This window comes from Oryzias melastigma, linkage group LG6 (genome assembly GCF_002922805.2).
Source record: "Oryzias melastigma strain HK-1 linkage group LG6, ASM292280v2, whole genome shotgun sequence".
In the NCBI taxonomy this organism is placed as follows: Eukaryota; Metazoa; Chordata; class Actinopteri; order Beloniformes; family Adrianichthyidae; genus Oryzias; species Oryzias melastigma.
The window spans coordinates 16,393,853-16,418,485 of record NC_050517.1 but is presented as its reverse complement, the minus strand read 5'-3'; the positions used below and the strand labels follow the sequence as shown (position 1 = coordinate 16,418,485).

The window sequence follows — 24,633 nt, the reverse complement described above, 5'->3', positions numbered from 1 at the left end:
AGATGTATTTTTTTAAATCAATTTAATTAATAAACGATTTTATTTTATTTTTATTTTTAAAAAGAGGATGATGGAAACAGTATAATATGACTTTTAGCTACAAACTGAAATGAACATTTTAAATATATTAAAAAAATAAAGTTCAGGAGTTTTACATCATAAAATGATAGACCAATCTTTATTGATTACAGTTAAAAATGTAATCATTATATATATATATATATATATATAATTCATGAAATGTTGGGTAGAAACAAAATGTTCCCATGATGAGTTCACTAATCTGAAAAAAAGAGTTAAAAGAACTAAAAAAAAAACGATTATTAAGTTTCACGATCTAAGCAGTTTTATTTACAACAATTTGCCTAATTTAAAGGTTTGTGATTCTTAGTTGTTTACACGTAGATCTCTGAGCGCGTGCTGAGTAAAGAATGTAAAAAAAACAGTGAAGCGCGGAGCGGTCATGTGGTTTTTGACCGAGCGGGGCGTGAACGCCTCTCAGAGCGGGACGGAGGGATCGTGTCCGGGCGGAGGCAGGGCTCTTTGAACGGACAGATGAGGACGACTCGCCATCCACACCGGAACCGGGCTGCTGGTAAGTCCGTGACACAGTCCTAAAGACCGCGAACTGCGCAGAAAAGTTACCTCCGTGGCGGTTTACTGTCTGCCGAGAACAATGGTGCGTTGAAGGGTTGTTAGAACTTTTAAAACTTTTTTCATTTCCAGCCACTCCCCATCTCACAGGAACATTCAGACTGAGGAAATACCTATAATTTTACTAGAGTAAGCTGTGGGTGTGTAGAAATAGAGTTTGTGTAAGACAGGATGCATACTTTATGATAATAAGTATACTTTTTAAACCACTTCTGGAGGTGAAAGATATATTTTTAAGGGAGGGGAAGTCCACCTTAAAATACTTGATGTGCAACAAACTGGCAACAAATTCAATCTTGAATTAACTAATTTTGATAAAATTAAAATTAAAATGTAATATAAGTTGACCATTTTCATCAAAATACTGACTTAAAAGTACTTTAGTAATGTTTAACACAGCCCCTCAAATATATTTTTCTGATTTTAATCAAACTGATTAAAATATATCAGTCCCTAAAAAGTCTTTATCTTTTAAAGTAGAATTTTCAATCTATTATAACTTTTTTACTACTGCATTAAAAAAAATTATATGTAAAGTCTACTGAAGCATAAATTATTTTTGGTGTGTTGCACAAATTTAGCTCAGTGTTGTGGAAAAAGTAAAGTAGTTAAACACATCAACTTAAGCAAAGTTAAATCTATGATTGAGACTTTTAGGGAGTACATTTGAACAAAAAGTAACTGTGAATGTATTCAAGTAACTGCTTACCTCTGATTTGAACAAATACGTTATTTTGACTTGCGGAGGTGTTGCCTTGTTATGTCATCATTTCTTCAGGAATTAGGAAATCTCCAGGATTTTAGTACATCATAATGTTGATCATTTTTTGTTGATAAAGTGAGACACACCAAATATTGGACTTAGATAAGAATCCAGCATCACCTAAATCATTAGAGTGATAAACTTTTTTACCGACCTTTATCAGCACATTCAGCTTTGTAGTAATAAATTCCTTGTGAGCCAAAACATTTCAGATTTATTGGACATGTGTGAACTGTGAAAATATTCCTGTTTATGTGTTAAAAAGTTACTCCCTTTGGTATTATATCAAAGTAAACATGAATGCCCCTCTTGGCAGAACCACATGGTGATGGTACCTGGGCTGATTAGGTGCCAATCAACTGTCCAGTCCAGAAACCGCTGTGCCACAACACAGCAGGCAGATTAAAAATACAAAATACTACAAATTTGAAAGCAATTAATTAAACCTGAGGGGAAAAGAAACTGAGGGAACCAATTTAATTGATCCTTTCAGATTATTCAACGGTTTTAAAGAGCTTGATAGGTTTTGTGTTCAGTTTTTTGTGTTAATGCTTTTATAGAAATACTTATCAGCTACACTGTTAAATATTGTTAGTAAAAATGTTCACACTGTGTCCTAAAATAAAAGCTATAACTTCCTAAACAAACACTTCTTGTGTTTGTGCCTCACAGTAACGTGTTTGTAGACAAACATTTTTCTCAAGTGTAATACCATGAAGTGGGTGACGACACCTCGGCAGTCTCGGCCAGTTGAGATCGTCATGCATTTGGCTGTACAATAGTTCCCTGTCATTAACACACAGGAGGAGCTGTTTTCATTGCACAGCAATATCAGCCTCTCACCAGACCCCATTTATTCCGTCTTTATGTTGGCTGAGTGCAGCTGCGACGGGAGCTCCCATGATCTTTGTCGCCGTGCTCACGGGGGACCGTCGACGCTGCCGCAGTGTTTAGTAAACAGCGGTTTTAGCCTAACCGGCCTGATGCATCAGTTTTCGATTCACTCTCCCATGCAGGACCTGCATCCCTTTACCGTCTGTATCTGTGCTCTCATAGCAGGATGGAGGCTCACAGGATGAACGGCTCCTCAGATCCGAGGATGCAGAAGGGCGGCCCGCTGCAGCACAGTGCCAGGAAAAGCCAGGAGAACCTGTTTGGAGTGAAGGTTCAAGTTCAGGGCATTAAAGGTCAACCTTATGTTGTACTGAACAGCCCTGGGCATGAAAACCATAAAGACATTTCTGTCATAACCCACCAAGCGGGGTACAATCCCGGCATGGTGAGAAGGTCTGCGGATGGAAGATGGTCTCCATCCGAGACAAAGAGAGTTACAAACTCCTCTGGGCTTCACTATCAGAAACACCCTGAGATCCTGAGACCGTACGACCCTGAAAATAATAACCTGAATCACATCACTCCTCAAATCGATCCTCGAAAGACATCTGAGACGAGCAGGTCTGCTCCTGTAGACAGACCTAGGATCCCTCTGCCTGCAGGAAGCCCAGCAGATGATCTGTCTGAAGGGATCCAGAGGGAGACTCCTCCCTCAGGTGGACATGTTCCTGCACAGTCCCCGAGCTCAGTGGAGACAGACTCCATTATGTCTGTAGGGAGGCTCATAAGCCAGTTCAACAGCAATCTGAGGAGAGGGAGGGGTCCAAGGAGCAAAGTTGACCCAGAAGCACTCCGGAGGTCACGCAGCGTAGATAACAGTCGAACTTCAGACTCCTCCTCCTCGTCCCCTTCATCCTCCAGGTCCTCATCTCTGAAGGGCATCAGGGGCGAAACCACAGGTGGGATTTATCCTCCTGGTTCTGCCAGGGCTCGACTGCTTTCTAGGGAATCTCCGTTAACAAGCACCGTAGAGGAGAGCAGGTCAAACCCGACGTTAATGAAGGAAACGGTTTCACAGCAGCCTGTTAAAGTGCCTCACAGAGCAGAGACTCTTTCTAAACCACATCCGGATCAAAGTGAGGAATCTGAACAGAGGGATGCACCGGTAAGCAGCTCAGCTTCTGGGTAACGATATATCAGTTTGAAACTAGTTTAATTTTACGTATGCTTCTCAACAAGGTGACTCCTGATCTTCTGAGAGGACAGCAGGAGCTCTCAGCTGATCCACCTGAAGATGCAACAAAGCAAATTCTCTTCACGTACCTGAAAAATGGGTAAGTCCTCCACCCCACTCATCTCTGTAGTTACAGTCACACTTGGGTTAAGCTACAGAAGCACAGGCAGAACTTTGAATTAAGGGTGTGCAGCGATGTTTGCACTGCACTCCTTTAAACACGGAAGAACAACTGTCATGGTAATCTGTAAATAAGTACAAAGTAAACAGCCTGATGCCTCTGAGCTCACTAAATATCAACTGATCCGCTTGATTAAATAAACTTAAACTTAAAAAAATAATAACATTCACAAGTGATACTAAGCTTTTTACATTATTTGTGTTAAAAACAATTTAAATCTTTAAATATCCACTCTGATCACCTTTTGATCTGTTTAAAAATGTTACAAGAGGAATTTTAATAATGATTATGCTATTTTTAGCCACTTTTTTTATTGTGTTGCTTCTGCAGAGCGGCCGTACTTACTTACTTAGTAAGCCCACCCCCTCTTCCCGTCACATATCTTTTCTCCTATCTTACAGGCCTTCACACCCCTAAATTAACATTAGCAGTGCAACAAAAATGTTGAGCTGTACCGTTTTGATCCAGATGCCATCTCAGAGCAAGGAAAACAAAAACGTACATGGATCCAGTCGCCTAAAAATGAAGGCATAAGAACGGAGTGGAGCAAGAAGCTTGTGGCCTACTAGTTGTAGCTTCCACGTCACTGCTACTAGTTTTTTCCAACGACTTTTTTCTGTGTGCGATTTATTCACAACAATTTGAAAAAATAAATACTCAGAAGTTTTTAATTTCTTTATAATTTCTTCATCATGAGAAAAATCTGACAAGAACACATTTAAAAACACTTTTTTCACTAGAGTAGGTTAATAAAACATTACAGAAGTTATGTGTTTTCCTCCTTATTTAAAGAGGATTTTAAATATTTTTAGGATCTTGACTTAAAAACTCAAAAGTTGACTTGCAAAAAGTTGATGTCAAGCTTTTTTACACACATATCAATTTCAATCAATCAATTGTATTTTTTGTATATCTCCTTTTATAGCAGGAGCAACCAAAGTGCTGAACATAAAACCAATGACAAATAAAATCCTTCAGCAATAAAATACTATAAAAGAAACAATAATACAATTGAACAATAATGAGTAATAGCTATAAAATCAATAAAAGTTTATTAGTAAAAACACATTTTCCAACATAAGCAGGTAATTTTTTGATCAATAATATACAGTTGAATCAAAAGCACGGTGGTGGTAAGATCATGGTTTCATATCTTTTTTTTAGATAAATTATTTTCAGCAGAGCCTTCAATAATTGAAAAAAATCTATGTAGTTCACTTTCGGCTTATCCCTTTCGGGGTCGCCACAGCGTAACAGCACCCATTGTTTCGCATCAGTGATTTGGCAGAGTTTTTACGCCGGATGCCCTTCCTGACACAACCCTGTACTTGAGGGGCACAGGGACCCAGTTAGGCAGCAGCGTCAAGGGTCTTGCCTAAGGACCCAATCTGGGTGGGGATCAGTGGACAACCCTGGAATCGAACCCAGGGCTTCTGAGTGCCAGCCCTTCACCTAGCCCACTGAGCCACCCAGCCGCTAATTAAAAAAAATTGAAAAAAATTGAAAAAAATCTATGATTTATACAAATAAAATCCAATTCTAAACAAACATTTTTTTATTTCTGGATTTAATCCCCAGGAAGTGTTTTTGTAAAGCAAGGATTCAGGTTGAGTTCAATTTCTAGATTGAATAAAAAAATAATTTTAGAATTTTGGTTCTTTTACTATATCGTGGAAGTATCAATAGAGCAGAAGATTTTTAAAGAGGCTCATCAAGATCCCAGAACTAAAACACAAATACTGAAGTAAATTATTATCCTCTATGATTACATTTTTAACCCTTTAGGTTAAAGTTTTAATCTTTAGTTATGACAAAAAAACAATCATCATGATTTATTTAAACGTTTACAGCTTGTTTTTAGGGATGAGTTTGATCATAAGCAGACTGTAGAATCTGGTCGCCGTTCCAGCTGCGGGCACTCAATCACACAGTTGTCAGGAATGTTAGCCACGGACATTCTTTGTACTGATAAAACGACTCCTTCTCACGGAAAATCTCAAACATTTGCCTAAATTTTTCTTTCGTGCAAGCCTGAGAGATAGGCTGAAATTGTGTAAATATCTTCTGCACATTTGAGGTAGTTTGTTTTGAAAACACAGAAAAATGACTCAAGTAAGATACCATGAAATATGCAGCTGCTAAAAGGATTTTTTTTTACTATTTCCATGTGTGTCAAAGTTTTTTTTTTAAATCATTTTTCAGGACAACTGATGATGACTTCACTGTTCAAAGAAAAGTCAGCTTGCTGCTGAAAAGAGTCAACAGGTTGAAGTGGAGGACGGCTGAAAGCGTGGAGGATGAGGAGAGGGTGAGAAGTTCACTGATGATGATGACAGTTCTGTTTCATGACATGTCCGTTTCAAAGTCTTCAGTGATTTTTTTTGTGTTTTCCTCACATGCAGGGCCATGAAACAGAGGTGAAGCTGCTGCAGGACAAACAGGCATCTCTGGAGAAAGAAGTGTCTCAGTTAAAGAAAAAAGTAGAAATTGAGATTAAGGTGAGCCACTGTTCTCCATCATGTTTTCATTTACCTCAGATCCAGCTTCTGTAATGCGTTATGTTTGGTTCCCAGAATGAAATGACTTTGGCAAAGGCCTTTGAGAAAGCGAGGACTGAGAAGAAGAAACTTCATGAGGAGCTGGTCAAGAGTCAGGCGGAGATCCGTAAACTGAGGGACAAGCTGGCTGGGGTTGAGGCAGATCTTCAGTCTACTAAGCACCAGTAAGAATGTGGATTTTAAGGCTTTATCAAAGTTAAAATGAATACAAACTTACTTACATTAATACCATTATTAATCTGACACGATGCGGCTGCACTTAAAGACCCACTCCATGTTTTTAACATGAATTTTTTCCATGGTGGAGGACAGATATTTGGAAAATTAAGATTACAATTGGGTTTTCTTAGTATTTCTTCACTTAAATTGTGATGAAACAGACCAAAAATTAAAAAAAGCTTAAATTAAAGCTTGACGGTGATACAAAGACGCTGCGGTCGACGGGCTGCAAGCTCCCTAGTCTGCCTTAATGTTGCTGCATCCACTTGCAGACGACTCCTATAAGATGAAATCTGGTTTAAAACTGTATGGCTGGATGCTTCTAATATTGCTCACCATTTTTGTTGCACCCATAATGTTAGGTTAGGGTTGTGAGAGCTTGGAGAGAGTGTAAACAATGGGAAGACGGGCAGGCTGACATCCCACAACTGCGAGGGGAATTTCTAAAGAATTAATGCTGCTCTGCAGAAACAACAGATTTTTTTATTTTGGCAAAAACAGCATAATCATAATCAGAAGACCACTAGGAACGCTTTTACAATAGATCAAAAGATGATGGAGTGGGACTTTAAAGCTCATTTGCCTTCATGAAGCACAAAAAAAAGCAAATGTGAGTCTTCAAAATGGACAGTTAGTGTCCAGAATTTTTTATAACTGTGCTTTGCATTTTAGTTTAACAGAGGTGTTTGGTTTTGCTTAGATTAGATTAAAAATATATTTTCTTACTTCATTAATTTAACTTTTAATAGAATTTAAGATTAGTACCACTGTTTTTTACTTGCCTTCTCAATTCTGCAGCTTCTGCTTCATACATTGAACTGCAGAGTTCTTATTGTCGTACTTTGTATTTCAACCTTGTCTTGCAGCTTCTTCCCGTCTGTACAGAAATGATGTCCTCTTCCAAATTTGACTGTAACAATTCATAAACAAGTCACATTGTCAGACATTTTGAAACTGTGTAATGACCAAAAACACATCAACATTTTTACATATTTTGATTTTCAGCTCATTTCTATCAATGACACCTCTGCAATTTCCAATTAAAATATTCTAATTGCAAGTTTTAATTAATCAGTCAGTATCTGGAAACAGTCTACCCTCCTCTGTCACACCAACATTGCAATTTAATCGGACTGTTCTGTGTCTGGAAGCGAGCTCTTTGGCAGAAACCCGTGTCTGTGAGCTGAAGCGTCTGGACTCGGATGTCGTGTTTGCAGTTGCTGCAGTAATTGGTGGAGAAAAAAATTCTCATTAAAGCTCTTGTTTCCAAAGCACTTTAAAAGGCTTCAGTTTTTGGTTCACAGTGATTATAAATACACTAATGTGAAAATGAGAAAACTGCCTCTTTTAGGTTTTATGTGTCAGGAAATATTTTGACAAAACTGAACCAGATCTTAAAGTTGATAGAATCCAACTAGATTAACATCAAAACATCCATTAATGTGAAAAAATGATTTTATATTAAAGGGCGCCATGCTATTCTGTGCCTTTCAGAGTAAACTATATCCATATATATGATACAATATTACCTTTGGCACACTAATTACATTTTTATTAATGAAATATGAGTTATCTTTGTGAACTCTTTTCCTACCCTGAAGTAAGATGACTCGATTTCTGAGGCTCCGCCTTTCGCTCCCTGTGGTTTCCACCCATTTCATCACAGCGTTTTGCCCACATAAACAAACAAAATCCAAACTTTTGCACAGGAGGATGTGCATATTTTGCATCTAAAATCAAAGTGTTTTACTGATCACCACTAGCTCTGCAGACAAAATGAGTGTATGTGATCCTGGGGGCAGTGCTGACTGTACAGACTCTTTCTGGAAAATTCTGTTCTCCACTTTGTGACCTCACGATGTGAGGACCCACCTGTTTTTGTGAATTGGGAGGGGCTGGTGCTCAGAGCACAGAGATTTAGAGGAATGCTCAGCATTAATGGAACAAAATACCACTTTGGGATTGTTTTTCATGAGGAAATAACATTATAACACCCGTAAAAGCTAAAAAAAATAGATTTTGCATGAAATAGGTCTTTTGACACCTAAATTATGTAGTTTGGTAAAAATAGGCTGCAAAAACCAATCAAGCGTTTGTGAAACTTTTATATACTGTGAGCAAAGTTTCATCACATGCAGGTCAGACTTGGATTTCTTGTCTTTTGTTGCCAGGCTGACTGAAATGAAAACAGAAAAAGAAAGAACAAAGGCGGAGATGAAAGACCTCCAGCAGCAGCTCTCTGACATGCATGATGAGTTGGACCAAGCCAAGAAGGCAGATGTCATACATACGGACAAAGAAGTGCTTCTTAAGGTACAATCCATCATATTTATTCAAATGTTTCCATATGCATCCAAACATTGCTACTTTTTTTCACCACTTTGTGGGCTTTTTGCAGGATTTGGCGCAGCTGCGCGTGGACTTCCAGGTGATGCTTCAGATGAAAGAGGAGCAGGAGGAGGTGCTGCACCATGTGGAGAGGGAGCTTAAGGATCTGAAGGGGGCATTTAAAGAGGAGACAAAGACTCATGACAAGTACATCGCTGCTCTGAAGGATGAATATGAACTGGAGCTTGGGAATCTTCTCAAGGATTTGGAGCTGGCTAAGGAGGTAGAAATATAGAGCATCATGTTTTGGGCAGTCAGAATTTGTTTTGGGACAAAACGTTTGTTTTCCAGAGAAATTCTCTGCTGGGTCAGGAGAGGGTTGAAGCAGAGCAGGAGAGAGGTGTGGTTAAGGGGCAGATGAAGGACCTGAGCCAGGAGAGGGATCAGCTGAGAGGAAAAGTGCGGGATCTAACCAGCAAGGTTGATCAACTGAGCCAGGCCATCCAGGAATCCAAAACCACAGAGAGAGTGATGGAGCAAAGAGCAAAGCAGCTGGAGGTGAGACAAACACACAAAACAGACAAAACCTATTTACTTCTGAATTCCCTGCTTGTTTCCTTCCACCCTCAGAGGGAAAAGCAGCAGGTGGAGGAGATGCTGATGGATGTGAGGAGGAACGAGGAGGAGATGTGTCAGTCAAACAAGTCTTTACTCTCTCGTTTGGAGGACGTTCAGGTAAAAAAAAAAAAACTCAATAGGTATGAAAACATTAAGGCGTTACATAAAAGTCTTGTTTGTTTTAAGGGTAAGTTGACCAAACTAAACCACGAGCACAGGGAGCTGAAGGAGAAGCTTAAAGAGGAGAGGAAACAAATTGAGGAACTGTGGAAGACAAAAGCGGAGCTGGAAGACGAGAGGAGGCTGCAGGACAGAGCTATGGAGCAACTGCAGAGGAAGGTGAGAAAAATGGAACAATCTATTCGACCTAATGGGAAACCTGTGCATACTTCCTAGAGACAAATGAGGCCTAACAGCCTGTTTTTTAAGTCTGAAGCTGAAACAGTCGATAACTTGTGTGCTGACATGGCCTCTTTAATCCCTCGCATATCTGATTACTTTCTTGCTTATCTGCGTGCTCAGATGAATAACATCATGGAGGAGTGCGAGGCATCCACAGACGTGCTTCAGAACCAGGTCGATGAGGCCAGAGAGAGGAGTCAGAGGGAGTTGGCTGAACTGCGGAGGCAGCTGCAGGAAAAGGGAGCTGAGCTGGAGAAAGCCAGACAGGCAGCTAAAAAACTGCAGGAAGAGGTGTGGTACCCTCTTTATCTAAGTCTTCAGTATGAACGTTTAGCAGGCTTAGTCACCATAAAAAAACAGGTCAGTGACAGGGGAAAAAACAGCAGCTTCCCCTGGAGGTTTTTTCTTTTCTCCCCTAGAAAATTCAAGTTTATTTTTTAAATAAAATGTGTGGCTGGGTACAGTCCAGCATTAAAGCACATCATGTAACTTCATCTGAAATGTTTGTTGGATCTCTGGCCAGCTGCTTCCTCTAGAGGACGATCTGCAGAGGTGTCGCAAGGAGCAGCAGGAGGCCCAGCTGAGGGGCCGGCAGCTGGAGAAGAGGGTGGAGGAGCTGGAGGAGAGGAACACGGCCGTGCTGGAGGAGCGAGAGCGGCAGATCAAACTCATGGAGGTACTTCCTGAAGAAACAAGCAGAAACAGCACAAATGTGACTTTTCTCTGAAATGAAAATTAATTAAGTTCCACGTTTGGAGTTCATTTGTCAACTAAAACGGACCAAAACTAAAAAAATCCACAGATACTGTTCTGACTGTTTTCATGTATATTTTATATTTGATAGGAACACATGTTGTATTTAATAGATCCACGGCAATAGAAACCTTAGGATTTACAGTCACATCTAATAGTCAGTAAATGGTCTGAATGATTTCATATACATTTTCAAGTTTTGAGATCCCTTGCTTTATGTTAAAAAGATTAATTGGTTGCATAGTAAAAGAACATATAAATAAATACAAAATAAATCTAAATTTGGTGTTATTGTACGCACTTAAATATCAATATCAGTAAATATTGGAAATATCGGTTGTCTATATCGGCTGGAAAAAATTATATCGTCCCATCCCTGATCATGAATATTTAATCGGTTTTCTAAAAAACAGTTCTTTATATAACATCTTCAACTCATATGTAAAACTTTTCTTGTATTTATATTTGGGTAACATGGTTATTTGCACTCTTTAACCCAGAATACTTTCGCTATAAAAATTTACACCATCACTTTTTACAGGATATAATATACCAATAAAAAGTATTAGTCATAAAAATTAGAAAAATGTGACTACACATGATTACAATTTTAAATAAAAGAATAGGAAGACTCTAAAAACATGCTTAAAAATTACTAAAAAAAAGTTAGGAATTTGAGATTAAAAAAATTCTTTACAAAAAAAAGGTAAACTGGAGACTTGGTCTTTGGTCCACCCATTCCTGGGACATGTGAGACTTTACCCAGGAACCCATGACAGTCGGAAAAATGCAATATATCATGTAAATACTTTAGCTCAGGTAAAAATCTCCCAGTGATCTCTCCAGCTCTGGTGCTAAATAGGTTTACAGGCAAATTAGGATCCATGGGTCCACAGTTAGAAACAATGAGGTGTTCTTTCAAAGTTAGAATTCTTATACTTGTTAGTGTTTATTTTTAGACAAATGCAGAAAAGATCTGAAGTTAAGTTCCTGTCGTTTTCATTAAGAGGAGGCTTTAGGGTAATTAGGGATTCTATTCAGAATGTCTTCTGTAGTCTTTTTTTAAAGTTTGGAACTGTCCTGCTAGGAAGAGAAGTCTGGCAGAGGAATGAAAGAAAAGATTGTGTAAAAAAGTCTCTCCTTCTTCCCATGAATAATTTGGGGAATGTGTCGCGGTTGGGGTTTAGGGGTATTTCTTAGACCTAAACACTGTCACGTGGTTGTAGATAAGAATCATAGACTGTATACAATAATATTTTACAGTCAATGATAAGAATCAGAAAATGTAAATGTAACAAAAAATGTCTATTTTTGACTTTTATTTTCATTTTTTGACTTTTCCTTCCCAAAGAAATTAAAGTTGATAAAATAATAGACTAATTCAATTCAATTCAATAACTTTATTTTCATTAGAAATTTTACAACAAAATTAGGTGCAGTGCAGTCTTCTTCCTCTGCATATTTAAATAAAAAAAGGAAAGATAAAACAAAAAATAGAGACAGCATTCATACATTCAGCCAATGCATGGCTCCAGTGTGAACAGTTGAAAAATTGCATTAAAAGGCTCTCTATGACTAATAATCATTAGTTGGTGTAATTCATATTTGATGCAACACAAAGATTCTCCAACATGTAAAACCATAAAAATAAAACACATCGTGGAATTTAGTCATAAAAAAGTATATTTAATATATAAAAAAAGTACATTTTTAGCAAAAGGGTGCCAATCAATGACATGAATGCTTCAATAAATCAAATTGTCATTCATGTGTACATGCTCACACACCCTAAAGTAAATTACTGTTGTATGAACGTAGTCTTTGAGAAAAACAGCTTCTCTGTGTTTCTGCCTGAAGTGTAGTTTATTTTTGTTGGCTGAGTTAGGAAGAGACTTGGAAAGGGTGTCTCATGGCTTGGCATTGTTTGATTACTGATGACAAAACAGCACAGAACAGCGCGCTCTCTGTTGACTCTGTTTAAACAGAGGAAGGCCATGTTTACCGTAAGAAGTTATCAGACCTGCCTGGGTGTTAACACATATCATCTTTCTTCACCACCAATACCTTCCTTTATTAAGCTCAGTATCTGAAATCTGCGAGCAGGAACTGAGTGACAGTTTAAGCATAGGTTTTATTTTTTATGTCCTTCTTTTAGGGACGTATGAGTCATCTGGAAGAAGATCTGAGCGATGAGCGCAGCAGCGCCGACCGTCTCATGGAGAGATTGGACAAAACCAAAGAACAGGCAGGTTTATTCCATTACTGACTGATTTTGAATGTATTTTTTTACTTTTGGCATGACTCTCAGTCAGCAGAAATGTATAAATTTCAATGCCCTGCACCCTTATTAGTGATATGTTTATGGCCACTCTCCCGCATGAAAACCCGCCTCTAAAGCAGTTTTGATTACAAACAGATGCGGAGCTAAACACTCAGATTTCTTCTCTGACAAGAAGACAGTTGGACCAACCTGCCTGGATGTGAAGCTATTATTTCTGCTTTATGTTCGTTATGGTAGACCTGATATGTCTTCATTTCCATTGTTATCAGGGGAGACACATCTTCACCGCCCCTGGAAAGTAGGCCAACATGTTTTTTTTTAGCAAAGTGGCGCTGACTAATTGAAACAAAACATTGTTTTGGGTGCATCGCGAAGACAAAAAAAGCAGCTAACTATTGTGAATAGCTTTTGGCACTCCCTTCTGTGGGCCTCTAGGAGTTTTTAGATCTGATGTGGCCACTCTAACCAGACTGTATTTCCTGTGGAGTAAGACATTAAGCTGACACTATGTCACCATTATGTAAATGTAAAAAACTCACTTTTTTGTTTGGAAAATGTCACTATTTTATTTCCTGGTGGAGCACAGATGGATCAGTTGAGAAGCGAGCTGCTCCAAGAGAGAACGATCAGGCAGGACCTGGAATGTGATAAGATGAGCCTGGAGAGACAGGTAATGATGTAATGATCCCACAGGTCTCACACTACAGAGCAGAGGTGACCATCAGATGATTTTCCACAATCTTCACCTGCAGTTGAGAAAAGCAACCAAAAACATCTGTCCAACATAAAGGAGAAACAAACACTGACTTGTTTTATGAAATACCGTACCACAAATTTCAAGTTATGAATGTTTGTTTTAAGTTTTTTTTTAATTTGATGAAATAATTTGTTGCTTTAGTGGACTTTCAAACACCAGAAAAAGCCAAAAACTGTATGTTAGGAAAGGATTCACAAAGTGGCACAATGAAGTTTGACAACATCCATAAGTCACATGATCGCATCAGATGGTGTCTGTAAAGATTCTTTGATCCCAGTCCAAGTATATTGTGATCTATTGTAAAATTATTGTTCTAGTGCTCTTTAAATTATGATTAGAAACTGTTGGCGCATTAATTTTCCCAGCATTCCTTTGTTTACACTCCCTCCTGCTAGCTCACAGCCCCTCACAACCCAAAGCCAATATCAGCGTAGCAAAAAAAATATAGCAAGAAATATTGCAGCTATTCAATCGGGCAGTTTTGAGCCGGACAACAGTTCAAATGACGACAATGAAGACGTTAATGGATCTAATTGTCTGCATGATGATACATCAGAATTGGAGCGGAGCAGGAGGACTTGGGCATTTCATTTGCTGTGTCATAAACCCAAACAATTTGAAGAAAAAAATACTCAGACATGCAGTTTTAATTTAAAATTATTTTATAATTTTCCTCTATCATGAGAAAGATGCCACAAGTACATGTTAAAAAAATTAATTAGAGTGGTTCTGTAAAACCTGCAAAAATTTACTTTTACAAAACTCAGAAACCTATTTGCATCCTTGTATCTGCTAAAAAAAGTTCTGGTCATGTTGAAGTTGTCTTTTGCTATCATGATTGCCCTCTGATGGCCCAAAAATATAAGTGTGAGCCTCTTTTTAAAGGTACATTGACTTTTTTTAATCACACAAACATCTACTTTTTATTGTAATGTTATCACTGATCGAATTTTTTTTTTTATGTCAGAACAAAGACCTAAAAGGCAGATTAGCTCATCTGGAAGGATCACAGAGGAACAACCAGGATTCAGTGGTCTCTAAACTGAACACCCGAATCCAAGAGCTAGAAGAGCGGCTGCAGGGAGAGGAGAAGTAAGACCCGATGCACGCTTTCTAACTTTAGTTCTGTTACAAGAAGTAGTGGCAGTGATGGGATCTGTTGGTGCATCCGCTTTCAGGGAGAACAACAACATCCAGCAGGCGAATCGCAAGCTGGAGCGCAAAGTGAAAGAAACAAAGATGCAGGCAGACGAAGAGCGCATCAACTTGCAGAGCCAGACTGACCAGGTAGAAACATGGCATGAAGGTTATAAAGTTCCCAACTAGAGAAAAGAAAACTCCCGGTTTGATGTCGTACTTTGGTACCTCAGCTCACTCAGAGGCTGAAGACAGCGAAGAGGCAGATGGACGAAGCAGACGAGGAGATCGAGCGTCTGGAGCATGCGAAGAAGAAGCTTCAGAGAGACCTGGATGAGCAGATTGAGGCCAACGAGCAGCTTCACGGCCAACTTAGTGCTTTGAGAAATGAGATGAGGTGACTTTCAGCACTTCAGGTAAACGTGTAATGTTTCACATGTGTAACTCATCTTTATTTTGACAGACGCAGGAAGAAATCAGCGTCCATCATTAAGGTGGTGGAGGGCGACGTGACTGACGCGGAGGACTTAGGATCCGACTGAGCTGTGATCTGTAAACTGGACTGAAATCTTTGTGCTTAAAGCAACGCTAAACCTACTGTGAACAAATAACATAATGTGACTTATAACTCAAGTATAAACATTGTTTCCTAATTGAAATAATGTGAAACCTTTGCCAATACTGACCTCTTGTGGGGATTCATGTTACTACATGTGTTAAAGCAGCTGATGGACTTATTGTACTGATTTGTTTTTATAAATTATTCTGCTTCAGTTCAAGTAAAATACTCAAACTGTTAAACAAATGCATTAAATGCTTTTTGACATTCAGTGTGTGCACGTGTATAGAAACTCAAAGGAAAAATAAATAAAAACAAGTGTAAGTGTCGGTGGTTATGTTTATAATAGAACACATGTTTATGTGTGGGAAAAGGAAAATATATCTGATTATCTAATTACTATAAAACCCTGCACGTTCATCAAGTTGAAGGTAACAGCTGAGTGGATCAATGGCCTGAGCTGTGTGGCTGAAACCATCCAGAGGAGGAGATCTGACTGATCTATCACAGCTGGACTCCCCACAGTTTTGGCTTTTAGCTAGAAGTGCAACACAGGAGAATCATGAGGCAACACTGCGCCATCAAACATGGAATATTCAAGGAAATCTTGGCTGAATTCCTTGGGACGTTCGTCTTGGTTGTAAGTAGTTTTTTTAAAATCAATTTCAAGTTATTTTTGTGATTTTAGATGATCAGAAATATCATTTGTCGTACATATTTGTTAGGTGTAATATAAACGCCTGCTGTGTTGTCATTTCTTCCCTGTTTTAGTTGTTTGGCTGTGGCTCAGTTGCTCAGACCATCCTCAGTCGAAACACCCTGGGTGAGCCTCTGACTATCCACATTGGATTCTCTGTAGGCCTCATGATGGCAGTCTATGTGGCTGGTGGAGTGTCAGGTAAAGTGTTTCATTATATACTTTATTTCTAACTCAAGTAATACATATCTAAAACTTTAAACTTAATGCTTCAGGAAATTAGCTGAAACTTCACTGTCAGAGGGGTTGATTTTATGACTCAGCCATGCAAATGTGTCAACAGTAGAGGACATTTCTAAATGAATTTCTCCCAACTGTTGCATAAAACTGAATTAACTCATCCTGGTATCTACAGACGACATTTAAGGCTTTTCAGTGGGATTGTTCTGAATGGGTGAATTTTAAATAACTTAACTGAATTGTGAGCGTCAGGAGGATTACATAGAAACAACATACAGTTTTCTAAATATTTACTTCAAAACTCTTTCCTCCATTTGTTCACTGGTGAACATTTCGCAGCTTCCTGTCCATTTATGAGCCAGCTCCAGAGTCGGGAGAGGCGTGCCGGTTCTGGCCAGATTCCATGAATCTGCAGTGGCCATTGATTCATTAGCAGAAGTGCACAGCCTTTCTGGGGTCATACATGACCTTGGGCGATAGATGTCCTACAAACTCTATTGATCAGCAGCTTCTGTCCATGACAGAAACCAGACTGAATGCTCGCCTTATCTGATCACCAGCAACGTTTGATGTCAAACTGAGTTTTAGAAACAAGAAACAGCAACTCTTAACTAATTATTTGAACTGATTTTATATTTCATTCAATGGTGTTTACAGTCATTCATTGACATGATGCATTTATCACAATTTGTCACTAAACTGTTTGTATTTGCATGTTGCTTCTACTGAGATTTTAATCCCCAATTTTTTAATTTTCTGGTAGGATTAAGTACAGTTCTAACTTGTAAAGCTTTCAACTAAGAACCTGAATCAAATCTTTTCTTGTTTTTTTGTAAATTTGATTTAATTTTCTAATTGTTCAAATAAAATAAGGACGTTTAGGAGGTTTAGACACTTTGTGAAATGTATTTTTCACACTAGGAAGTGAAGTGCTTCAAACGAAGATGCATTTAGATGCATGGATATGGAGCCGAATCGAAGCCATAAAGGTTTAAAACCTAAATAAAACAACTTGAAAACTTCAAACTCAAAGTGTCTGAAAGTTTCTGCAATTCTAATATAAAACATTTTCTGTTTTTAAGTTTCAAAACTCTTTTTCACTTCTAACTCTTTCATGTTTCGGTTTCAAATCAGAAAATTTCAGGTTTGAAATTTTTGACACTTTGCTTTTTTTTTTTTTTAGCTTAGCTTCAATACTTCAGCTTGAATTTTTCAAGTTGTTTTATTTTGGTTTGAAATCTTTATGGCCCCGCAAATAAGCTACATTGAAACACATCTTTTCTGTTTGAGAGGGCTTCACTTGGATTAGTTCAGTCCCCACATTGTCTTTAGTAATCCCATTGCAAAGCTTACAGATTGATTTTTGTCTTAGACTTGCTATGAAATACAAAAGGATATTGAAAGCAGCATACAGAGGGAAGCAGTACTTGCCTCAGCGGTTGAGAGTCTCCTGGATGTGGTTGACAGCTGAACGCACAAACCAACTTGCCATTCAAGTGGTCTCGATTTATGTATTTATGTTTACTCAGATTAAATTTGCATGTTCCTTCTAAACCTATGGGCCATATCAGAAATAAATGTGCTGTGTCCTTGAAGAGCAGTGCATAGAAACAGTTTAGTCATCATGTTTCCATCAAATTCCATAAAAATGTTCCCAAAAGAAATCTGAAGGACAGGAAATATGACTTAAATCCAGCCTTACTGTTCTTGAAGGTCTTGATTCTGCTTTTGTGCTTTTGAACAAAACCCCAGACTGCCCAAAAACTGCTCCCCCTCTTAGAGACGTGACGACCTCCCTAATGGCGGGGAGGCTTCCCCAGCAGCTGCCCGCTGACCCTCGTTCTTTGTGCTCTGTCCCAGGAGGCCACGTCAACCCCGCTGTGTCTCTGGCTATGGTGATCCTGGGCAAACTGAAGATCTGGAAGTTTCCTTTCTACGTCATCGCTCAGTTTCTTGGTGCATTTGCAGGAGCTGCTGCTGTCTTTGGATTATACTATGGTAAATGATGACATTTGAGCGAATGACGGATGTTAAGATGGGAAATCGTTTTCAGAACACTTTAAAACTTGTGTGTCACAGACGCTTTCATGGACTTCACCAACGGGATTCTGTCAGTGACTGGAATCAATGCAACAGCTCACATTTTTGCCTCGTACCCTGCAAGACACCTGTCAGTCCTGGGCGGCTTCATCGATCAGGTGAGCTCTGACCCAGTGGCCTCTTCTTCTGTGGAGTGTGCTGCCCATTTTCAGCCTTTAAACACCACAAAGTCTGACAAACTCACTCAGTGCAGCATCGATTGTCCCCTTTTGTCTGAGAACACCCCCTCTTCTGCTTGGTTTGGGTTCAGTGACCCGTTTCCTACCCTTTGCTGGGAGATTGGCTCCACTTAACATAGTTTTTAGCCCAGTTGGCTGGTGCAAAAATCTAAAAATACCAAGTTTATTGTTGAAAATGAACATAATTAACACGTGAGGAAGTGTTTGTTTTGACGTTTGAACTGTAACCCCACATTACATCAGCTAATACTGATACGTTTTATATCACTGAGTACTTAAGGGGTTGTTTGGGATTTTGATTAACAGCTCATTTAGTACTAATGTGACTTTAATTTAAGTTAAGATACAAATATTTGACACTTTCATGACACTTGAATGACAAATAGGGATTTTTTTGGTGAATGTTCATTAATTATATAAGCAGTTATAGTAAATATGTGTATGATTTTATTAAACAAATAATTGGTTTATATTCAAACAGAAAAAGACAAAGTAACTTGTATAAATAAGCAAAGACCCTAAAGGTTAAATAATAAACTTTATTTGGTTTATTTAGTTTCTTTCAACAGCTCCAGGTTATATTATTTTTTCAGCATCTCTGACTTTGAAGAGAAATAAAATGAAACTCATTTTACTTTAAAAAAAAAAAAGCATAAATTTCAGATACCCAACTTAAGTCACAAAGAACAAATCAGAAAATTTTATTTTTGACATGTCATGTTGAAGACACACTCCCAACGCCTTTTTATCTACTATAATGAGAGTGGTCTTTTAATTAGGATTATGCCATTTTTAGACAAAATTTAAGAAAAATATGTCATTTTCTAGGACATAGTTTCTGTAGAGCAGCAGTAGTTCACCAGAAATTCACCAGAGTTTTGGAACTTTTGGTGCAGAGTAAGCCTGCCCTTATTTCCCATCATCCCTTTGCTTAACACTCTCCTGCTAGATAACAGACCCTCACAACCTAACATTACCAGTGTCACTAAAATTGTGAGCAATATTGGAGTTATCCAGACGTACAGTTTTGAGTCAGATACCAGCTCAGACGAGGAAAACAAAGACGTTCATGGATCTAGTCGTCTACAAGTGGATGCATCAGAATGGCAGTTCATCTTTTACACAACAACTAGTCTTTTTCCAATGTAATTTTTGGGGTGCTCCTGATTAGCAATTTGATTTAAGAAATACTCTGAAATGCAATTTTAAAATTAATTTTTGTTATTTATGTCCTCCATCATGAGAAAAATGCCACAAGAACATTTTAAAAAACTCAATTTTCATCAGAGTTGGTCTTCAATGTTTTAATTCAAGTAAATATGCGGCATTGTGAGATCTTTTACAGCAATGCGTGTGTTTAATTTCAAAATAAATGTAATGTGTGGCTGCTAAAAGTATAAAAACATTATTTAAAAAAAAAGAAGGAAGTTTTTTTTTTGAGTCTGTGATTTTTTTTCTAAATCTGTAGTTTTTTTTCTTAAGGCCTGAAAAAACACAAACATAATTTGATAACAGTTCTATATTGTCTAGGGAACAAAGTAAGAGTGCTGCTCTAGCTGAGATTTGGTCAGATAAGAGATTTAAACTATTAAACATAAACTTTTTGCATCCCCTGAGCGCCTCCATCAGTCAAACAGCTTGTGTTCCTCCTGCAGGTGGTGGGGACCGGTATGTTAGTTCTGTGTATTCTTGCAATCATCGACGGCGGGAACATTGGCGCCCCCAAAGGTGTGGAACCTCTCGCAATCGGCTTGATCATCATGGCCATCAGTGTTTCCATGGGGCTCAACTGCGGCTACCCTCTGAACCCAGCCAGAGACCTGGGGCCTCGACTGTTCACGGCGGTGGCCGGATGGGGGATGGAGGTGTTCAGGTAACACTGAGATATAGGGTTTTTTTTGTTTGCATTCGTCTAAAGTGAGATAATGTGATATTAATGATATCTTTACATTTAAAACGTGGAGGCAGTTATAAGTTTCAGTGTGTTGTGTTGGGATCGTGTGTGCATACATGCTCCTGCATCCTGCCAGCGGCTGTCAATGCTTTTGTTTGGGTTTTCATTGAACTGATCCCTGACTCATGTTATATAATGTCACATGTAGCCTCCAGTTACCGTCCACTTTTACATGTTCCAGTGAGCAGCAGGCTGATTTTTGACTCTTTTCTCAGCACTGGGGATTACTGGTGGTGGATTCCAGTGGCGGGACCCATGGTGGGCGGGGTGGTCGCCGCCGTGCTCTATTTCCTGCTCATCGAGATGCACCATGCCCACGACGAGACTGAGAAGCCGCACGAGGAGGAGGAGGAAGAGGAGGAAGAGGAGGAGGATGAGGACGACAACAGCCTGAAGGACAAATATGAGATGATCACCATGGGTTAGAGGGATCTCGACTGGGTTTTGTGGGAAGAAGAAAAGGATCACAGGCGTTCTGTTTGTGTCTGTGTTCTCAAAATAAGTGGGCTGCTCCAACACAGCCCATCAAAGCAGAACAAAAAAGTCAAATCAAAAGGAAAAAAGTTATTTAATTAAATGATTTGGTTTAAAAATGAGCTTCAATTTTACCCTTAATTTATTTTGTTACATAAACATATTTATTATCCGTCACATTTTTACCAGATCTGTAAATAATCTCCTGTAATTCTAGAAAATAATGTTTTGTAATAGCTTAGTTTGCATGCAAGAGTCCTTTAAAGATGCTCCTTCTTTTGTAGTTTTGAAAATGTCACGGTTCTTTACATTCTTGGGGTTTTTTGGTGACTTTTGCACAGCCCTTCGTGATATACTTTACTTTACTCATCACTGTTTTGTCTAATAAAGTTTCTACAAATTTCAATTTCCTCGCAGTGCTACTTTTAAAGTTGATGAAACTGGATTATTGATTTATTTAAGTCATAATAACAAGAGATGTAAATGAAAAGTTCAGATCTCACGGTCAAAGATTGACTGATTTTCTGTCAAATTAGCAGCATGAAAAGATTCCTCTTGCTAATTAGAAACAAATAATAACAAAATTAAGAAAATTTAAGTTTTTTTTATAGTTTCAGTAATAATTAGATTAGAGATTATTTAAAAATATGCAACTATATGCCACATAATCTCTGAAAAATATAATCTAGAATGTTTGTTGCAATTTAGAGTCCTCTTACAAATGTGTGATCCTTTAGATTCTGATAGGGATGCATGGTGGTGTAGTGGTCAGCACCTTTTGGTTCAAATCCTGGCTTCTGTGTGCAGTTTGTATGTTCTCCTCCTGTGTTCATGGGGGGGATTTGAAGCTCCTTTTTGGCTAAACTCACCAGATCTGGGTAATATACAGTAATAGGGCAGTTTTTGGAAAAGCGGCAGGAAGCTGGCCATCGAGGAGTGAGAGATCCTTAAAGGATCAAAATGAAAACATTAAAAATAAATCAATAAAAATTAAAATTCACAATTAGCAAGTAATGAAAGCAGATAGCTGCTGCTCCACCCTTTCCTCATGTCTTCCAGGAGAACCGATGCTGTTGCTCCTTTGTCGTCAGGCTCATCAGCTCCAAGTCCACAATATTGATAACAGCAGCTAAATCACATACAAGTGGATGAGCATGTGGAGAGGACCGTGACCAAATCGACTGCAGCTTCAGAGATGAAATCAATATATTACTGTGTAAATCCACTAAAAAATCAGGCATAAGCTGTTCCCTTGTGTCACAACCAGGAGAGCATGTCACAAATCAAACCAGAATAAACAATATTTCTAGTTTAACCCACTAAACTCTTTAACATTTTTTCCAAAAACATATTGAAATGATAAGCAACACATCTGAAACTACAAAAAAGGGGAGTTCATGTTTTTTTAGGCCAAAAGCAGAATATTTTAAAGTTTCAGTTTCACAGAGGCAGCTGCTCCCTCTAGTGGTAAAAATGAGAATTGCTTAATGCAAATCATTTTTTTTATCTTACAGGTTTTGATTTGTTTTAAAGAAATTAAAACATAAGCTGAGAATAAATTTAATATTTAAAGTAAATGAAATGTAAAAATCAAACAACTCTTCTGTATTTGAGTAAAGATGACCATAAAAAGTCAGTTTGCAGACAGTAAACATGGGTCTATTTTTATTTAGAACGAGTCTTTTAATGCATTTCAAGTACTCCAAAAAATTACATCTCTTTGCACAATACAATTTGAAAGATTTTTTTGTTTTTTTTATTTTAGTAAAAATGTTCAAAGTGAACAAAAGGAAAAAAAAAGAAAATTTGGATACTGTATAAAACACAGTGAACAATAAAATCAGACAGCAGTTTAACTTTTTAATCTCGTGTTCGTTCGGCCTACATCACCTACGACATTTCAACTCAATTTGGACATTTTCAGTGCACGTTCTAAAAACTTTACCAAGACTATGAAATTAAAAAGAGAAAGTAATTTTTACAGGCATCTGCTCTTCTACCCAAACCATGCCACAGAATAAGACAAAGAAAAATGAGAATGTAACACTAACTCCATCACAGATTTGTTTTTTTTTCTTCCCTCCATTGATGATGGTGGTGAAAAGCATAAGCAAAGTGCAGTTCAACTAGAGCATAGAAGAACTTAAATAACTTAGAAAATAGGAAAAGAAATAAATTGTCACTTTTGAACCAGTTTTCTCTGGAATTAGGAAAAGAAATGTTATCAAAATGTTTCTTTTTCATTATCAAATAAAATGCAATTTCCCACCCCCAACAAGTACTGTACAAGTTTACAAGTTAATTCTGGCAGATGAGGCCCGAGGCATGATTTAAAAAAAAAAAAAGATAGGTACAGACAAAAGAACTGCCCACCTTCCCCATTCCTGCTGCGGTTTCTTCCAGAGCACATGTGATGATGAGCGACAGTAGTTTCAGATGATTTTTGCATGCATAAAAAAAAAAAAAAAAAATTAAAGCCAGAGTACAGAAAATCTTTGCTTATGTCATACATGTTTAAGAAAACAAAAAAAGGTGGAGTGCTTCACATTCTGTGGATGAAATGTCACATCATCGATCAGCACAAATTATCCCAATTGCTCTGCATATTTTTGATTTTTGTTTTCATCAGAATCTGCTGAAAGGAGTTCGCAGGATTCCACACACACACAAAAAAAAGTAAAACCTCCTTTTCCGATCTTTTGCACGATGCGGCTTTCCAAACGTTCCGGGTGTTTCCTGCGTTTCAGAAAAGATGAACTTCAGGAAGGTTTTTGGCACGCTGATGTAAACATCCTGCACTCGTGAGCTCTGGAGGGGATTTAGTCCTTTATGAGACGCAATCGTCACGGTGAATCCAAGTAAAAACACCTTTCTTTCTCAACTGCATTAAGACAAACATGAGTGGGTCTCAAAGTAAAACAAAGAAAGTAGAGTGACATAAACACTACAGACCCTGATCAATTCATTGTCACATTTAATAAATGTGTCTGCATGCCCACATCGAAAAGTTCTTAGATTTGCTATCTGAAGAATAATAGAATGACTTAATCTTAACCTTTTTTTTCAATCATTTTTAAAATTTATTTCCACACTTATTTAAACGAACCATGAAACATCACACTAATTTCTACATGAATCCAAAGCAACCTTCAGTCTCCCTCCACATCTAATTCATCTTCAGTTAGTGGTTATTTGTATCAAAAAAAAAATTAAAACAAATGTGCCAAACACGCTCCCAATCGGTTCCAGTCATGACATATCTCCTCTGACTTGTTATACAGCATGGGCAAACATGTTAGTAAGACAAAAAGAGAGGCGGGGAGTAAAGGTCCATGAAGACAGAACGCTAAAAATGAAAATTACAATGGATTTTAGGTTGAAAATAATCTAATAAAAATGAAAATCCACCTGACTGGACTTTGAAAAGAGCTCTGCAACTTGTGACTGTAAAGTCCAAGGAGCTCATCAATATTTCAACATGTGTTAAGAATCCTGAGAGCACTAATTGAAAAATAAAATGAAAAAAAAGTAAGTGAAGAATTACACATTTACAGTAGAAGAAATAGTTTGCTTTCACTTATGATACACTAAATATGTACAGTCACATGCAGAGGAGGGTCTGCATGGGAGTCTGGAGCCTGGGTCTTCAGACGCTTTCCATCCTTACGTCTCACAAAGTGCCAAAAATCTCCACGAAGCATCTGTCATTCC

The 24,633-nt window shown here is 38.1% G+C and overlaps 3 protein-coding genes across 3 annotated transcripts in view; 2 read left to right on the top strand and 1 right to left on the bottom strand.

The window, feature by feature from the left end:
• The first annotated feature begins 253 nt into the window (after positions 1-253).
• Positions 254-15,607, top strand: LOC112152693 (cingulin-like protein 1). The gene is made up of 19 exons (XM_024282432.2): positions 254-595; positions 2,474-3,416; positions 3,491-3,585; positions 5,869-5,974; positions 6,069-6,164; positions 6,240-6,388; positions 8,615-8,756; positions 8,842-9,054; positions 9,123-9,329; positions 9,402-9,506; positions 9,576-9,728; positions 9,912-10,082; positions 10,315-10,467; positions 12,700-12,789; positions 13,412-13,495; positions 14,550-14,674; positions 14,761-14,869; positions 14,953-15,116; positions 15,183-15,607. The coding sequence occupies exons 2-19, from the start codon at positions 2,478-2,480 to the stop codon at positions 15,259-15,261; spliced, it is 3,180 nt and encodes a 1,059-aa protein (XP_024138200.1). The 5' UTR covers positions 254-595; positions 2,474-2,477; the 3' UTR covers positions 15,262-15,607.
• Positions 15,608-15,822: 215 nt separating this feature from the next.
• On the top strand, positions 15,823-21,332 carry LOC112152694 (aquaporin-9). The gene is made up of 6 exons (XM_024282433.2): positions 15,823-15,918; positions 16,050-16,176; positions 18,076-18,213; positions 18,295-18,413; positions 20,150-20,367; positions 20,664-21,332. The coding sequence occupies exons 1-6, from the start codon at positions 15,841-15,843 to the stop codon at positions 20,872-20,874; spliced, it is 891 nt and encodes a 296-aa protein (XP_024138201.1). The 5' UTR covers positions 15,823-15,840; the 3' UTR covers positions 20,875-21,332.
• A 1,233-nt stretch (positions 21,333-22,565) lies between these two features.
• Positions 22,566-24,633, bottom strand: part of LOC112152362 (disintegrin and metalloproteinase domain-containing protein 10) — a gene marked incomplete in the record, with an annotated part of 24,055 nt that continues 21,987 nt past the window's right edge. Inside the window, 1 exon segment of the mRNA XM_024281888.2 lies at positions 22,566-24,633.

What these genes read in the sequence shown, in the direction of transcription:
- LOC112152693 (XM_024282432.2), top strand. Translation starts at nt 2,478, where the DNA reads ATGGAGGCTCACAGGATGAACGGCTCCTCAGATCCGAGGATGCAGAAG. An exon ending in AAGTAGAAATTGAGATTAAG is followed by an intron (nt 6,165 to 6,239) that starts GTGAGCCACTGT and finishes TTTGGTTCCCAG; the next exon opens with AATGAAATGACTTTGGCAAA. An exon ending in TGCAGAGCCAGACTGACCAG is followed by an intron (nt 14,870 to 14,952) that starts GTAGAAACATGG and finishes TTGGTACCTCAG; the next exon opens with CTCACTCAGAGGCTGAAGAC.
- LOC112152694 (XM_024282433.2), top strand. Translation starts at nt 15,841, where the DNA reads ATGAGGCAACACTGCGCCATCAAACATGGAATATTCAAGGAAATCTTG. An exon ending in TTGGGACGTTCGTCTTGGTT is followed by an intron (nt 15,919 to 16,049) that starts GTAAGTAGTTTT and finishes TCCCTGTTTTAG; the next exon opens with TTGTTTGGCTGTGGCTCAGT. An exon ending in TGGGCGGCTTCATCGATCAG is followed by an intron (nt 18,414 to 20,149) that starts GTGAGCTCTGAC and finishes TTCCTCCTGCAG; the next exon opens with GTGGTGGGGACCGGTATGTT.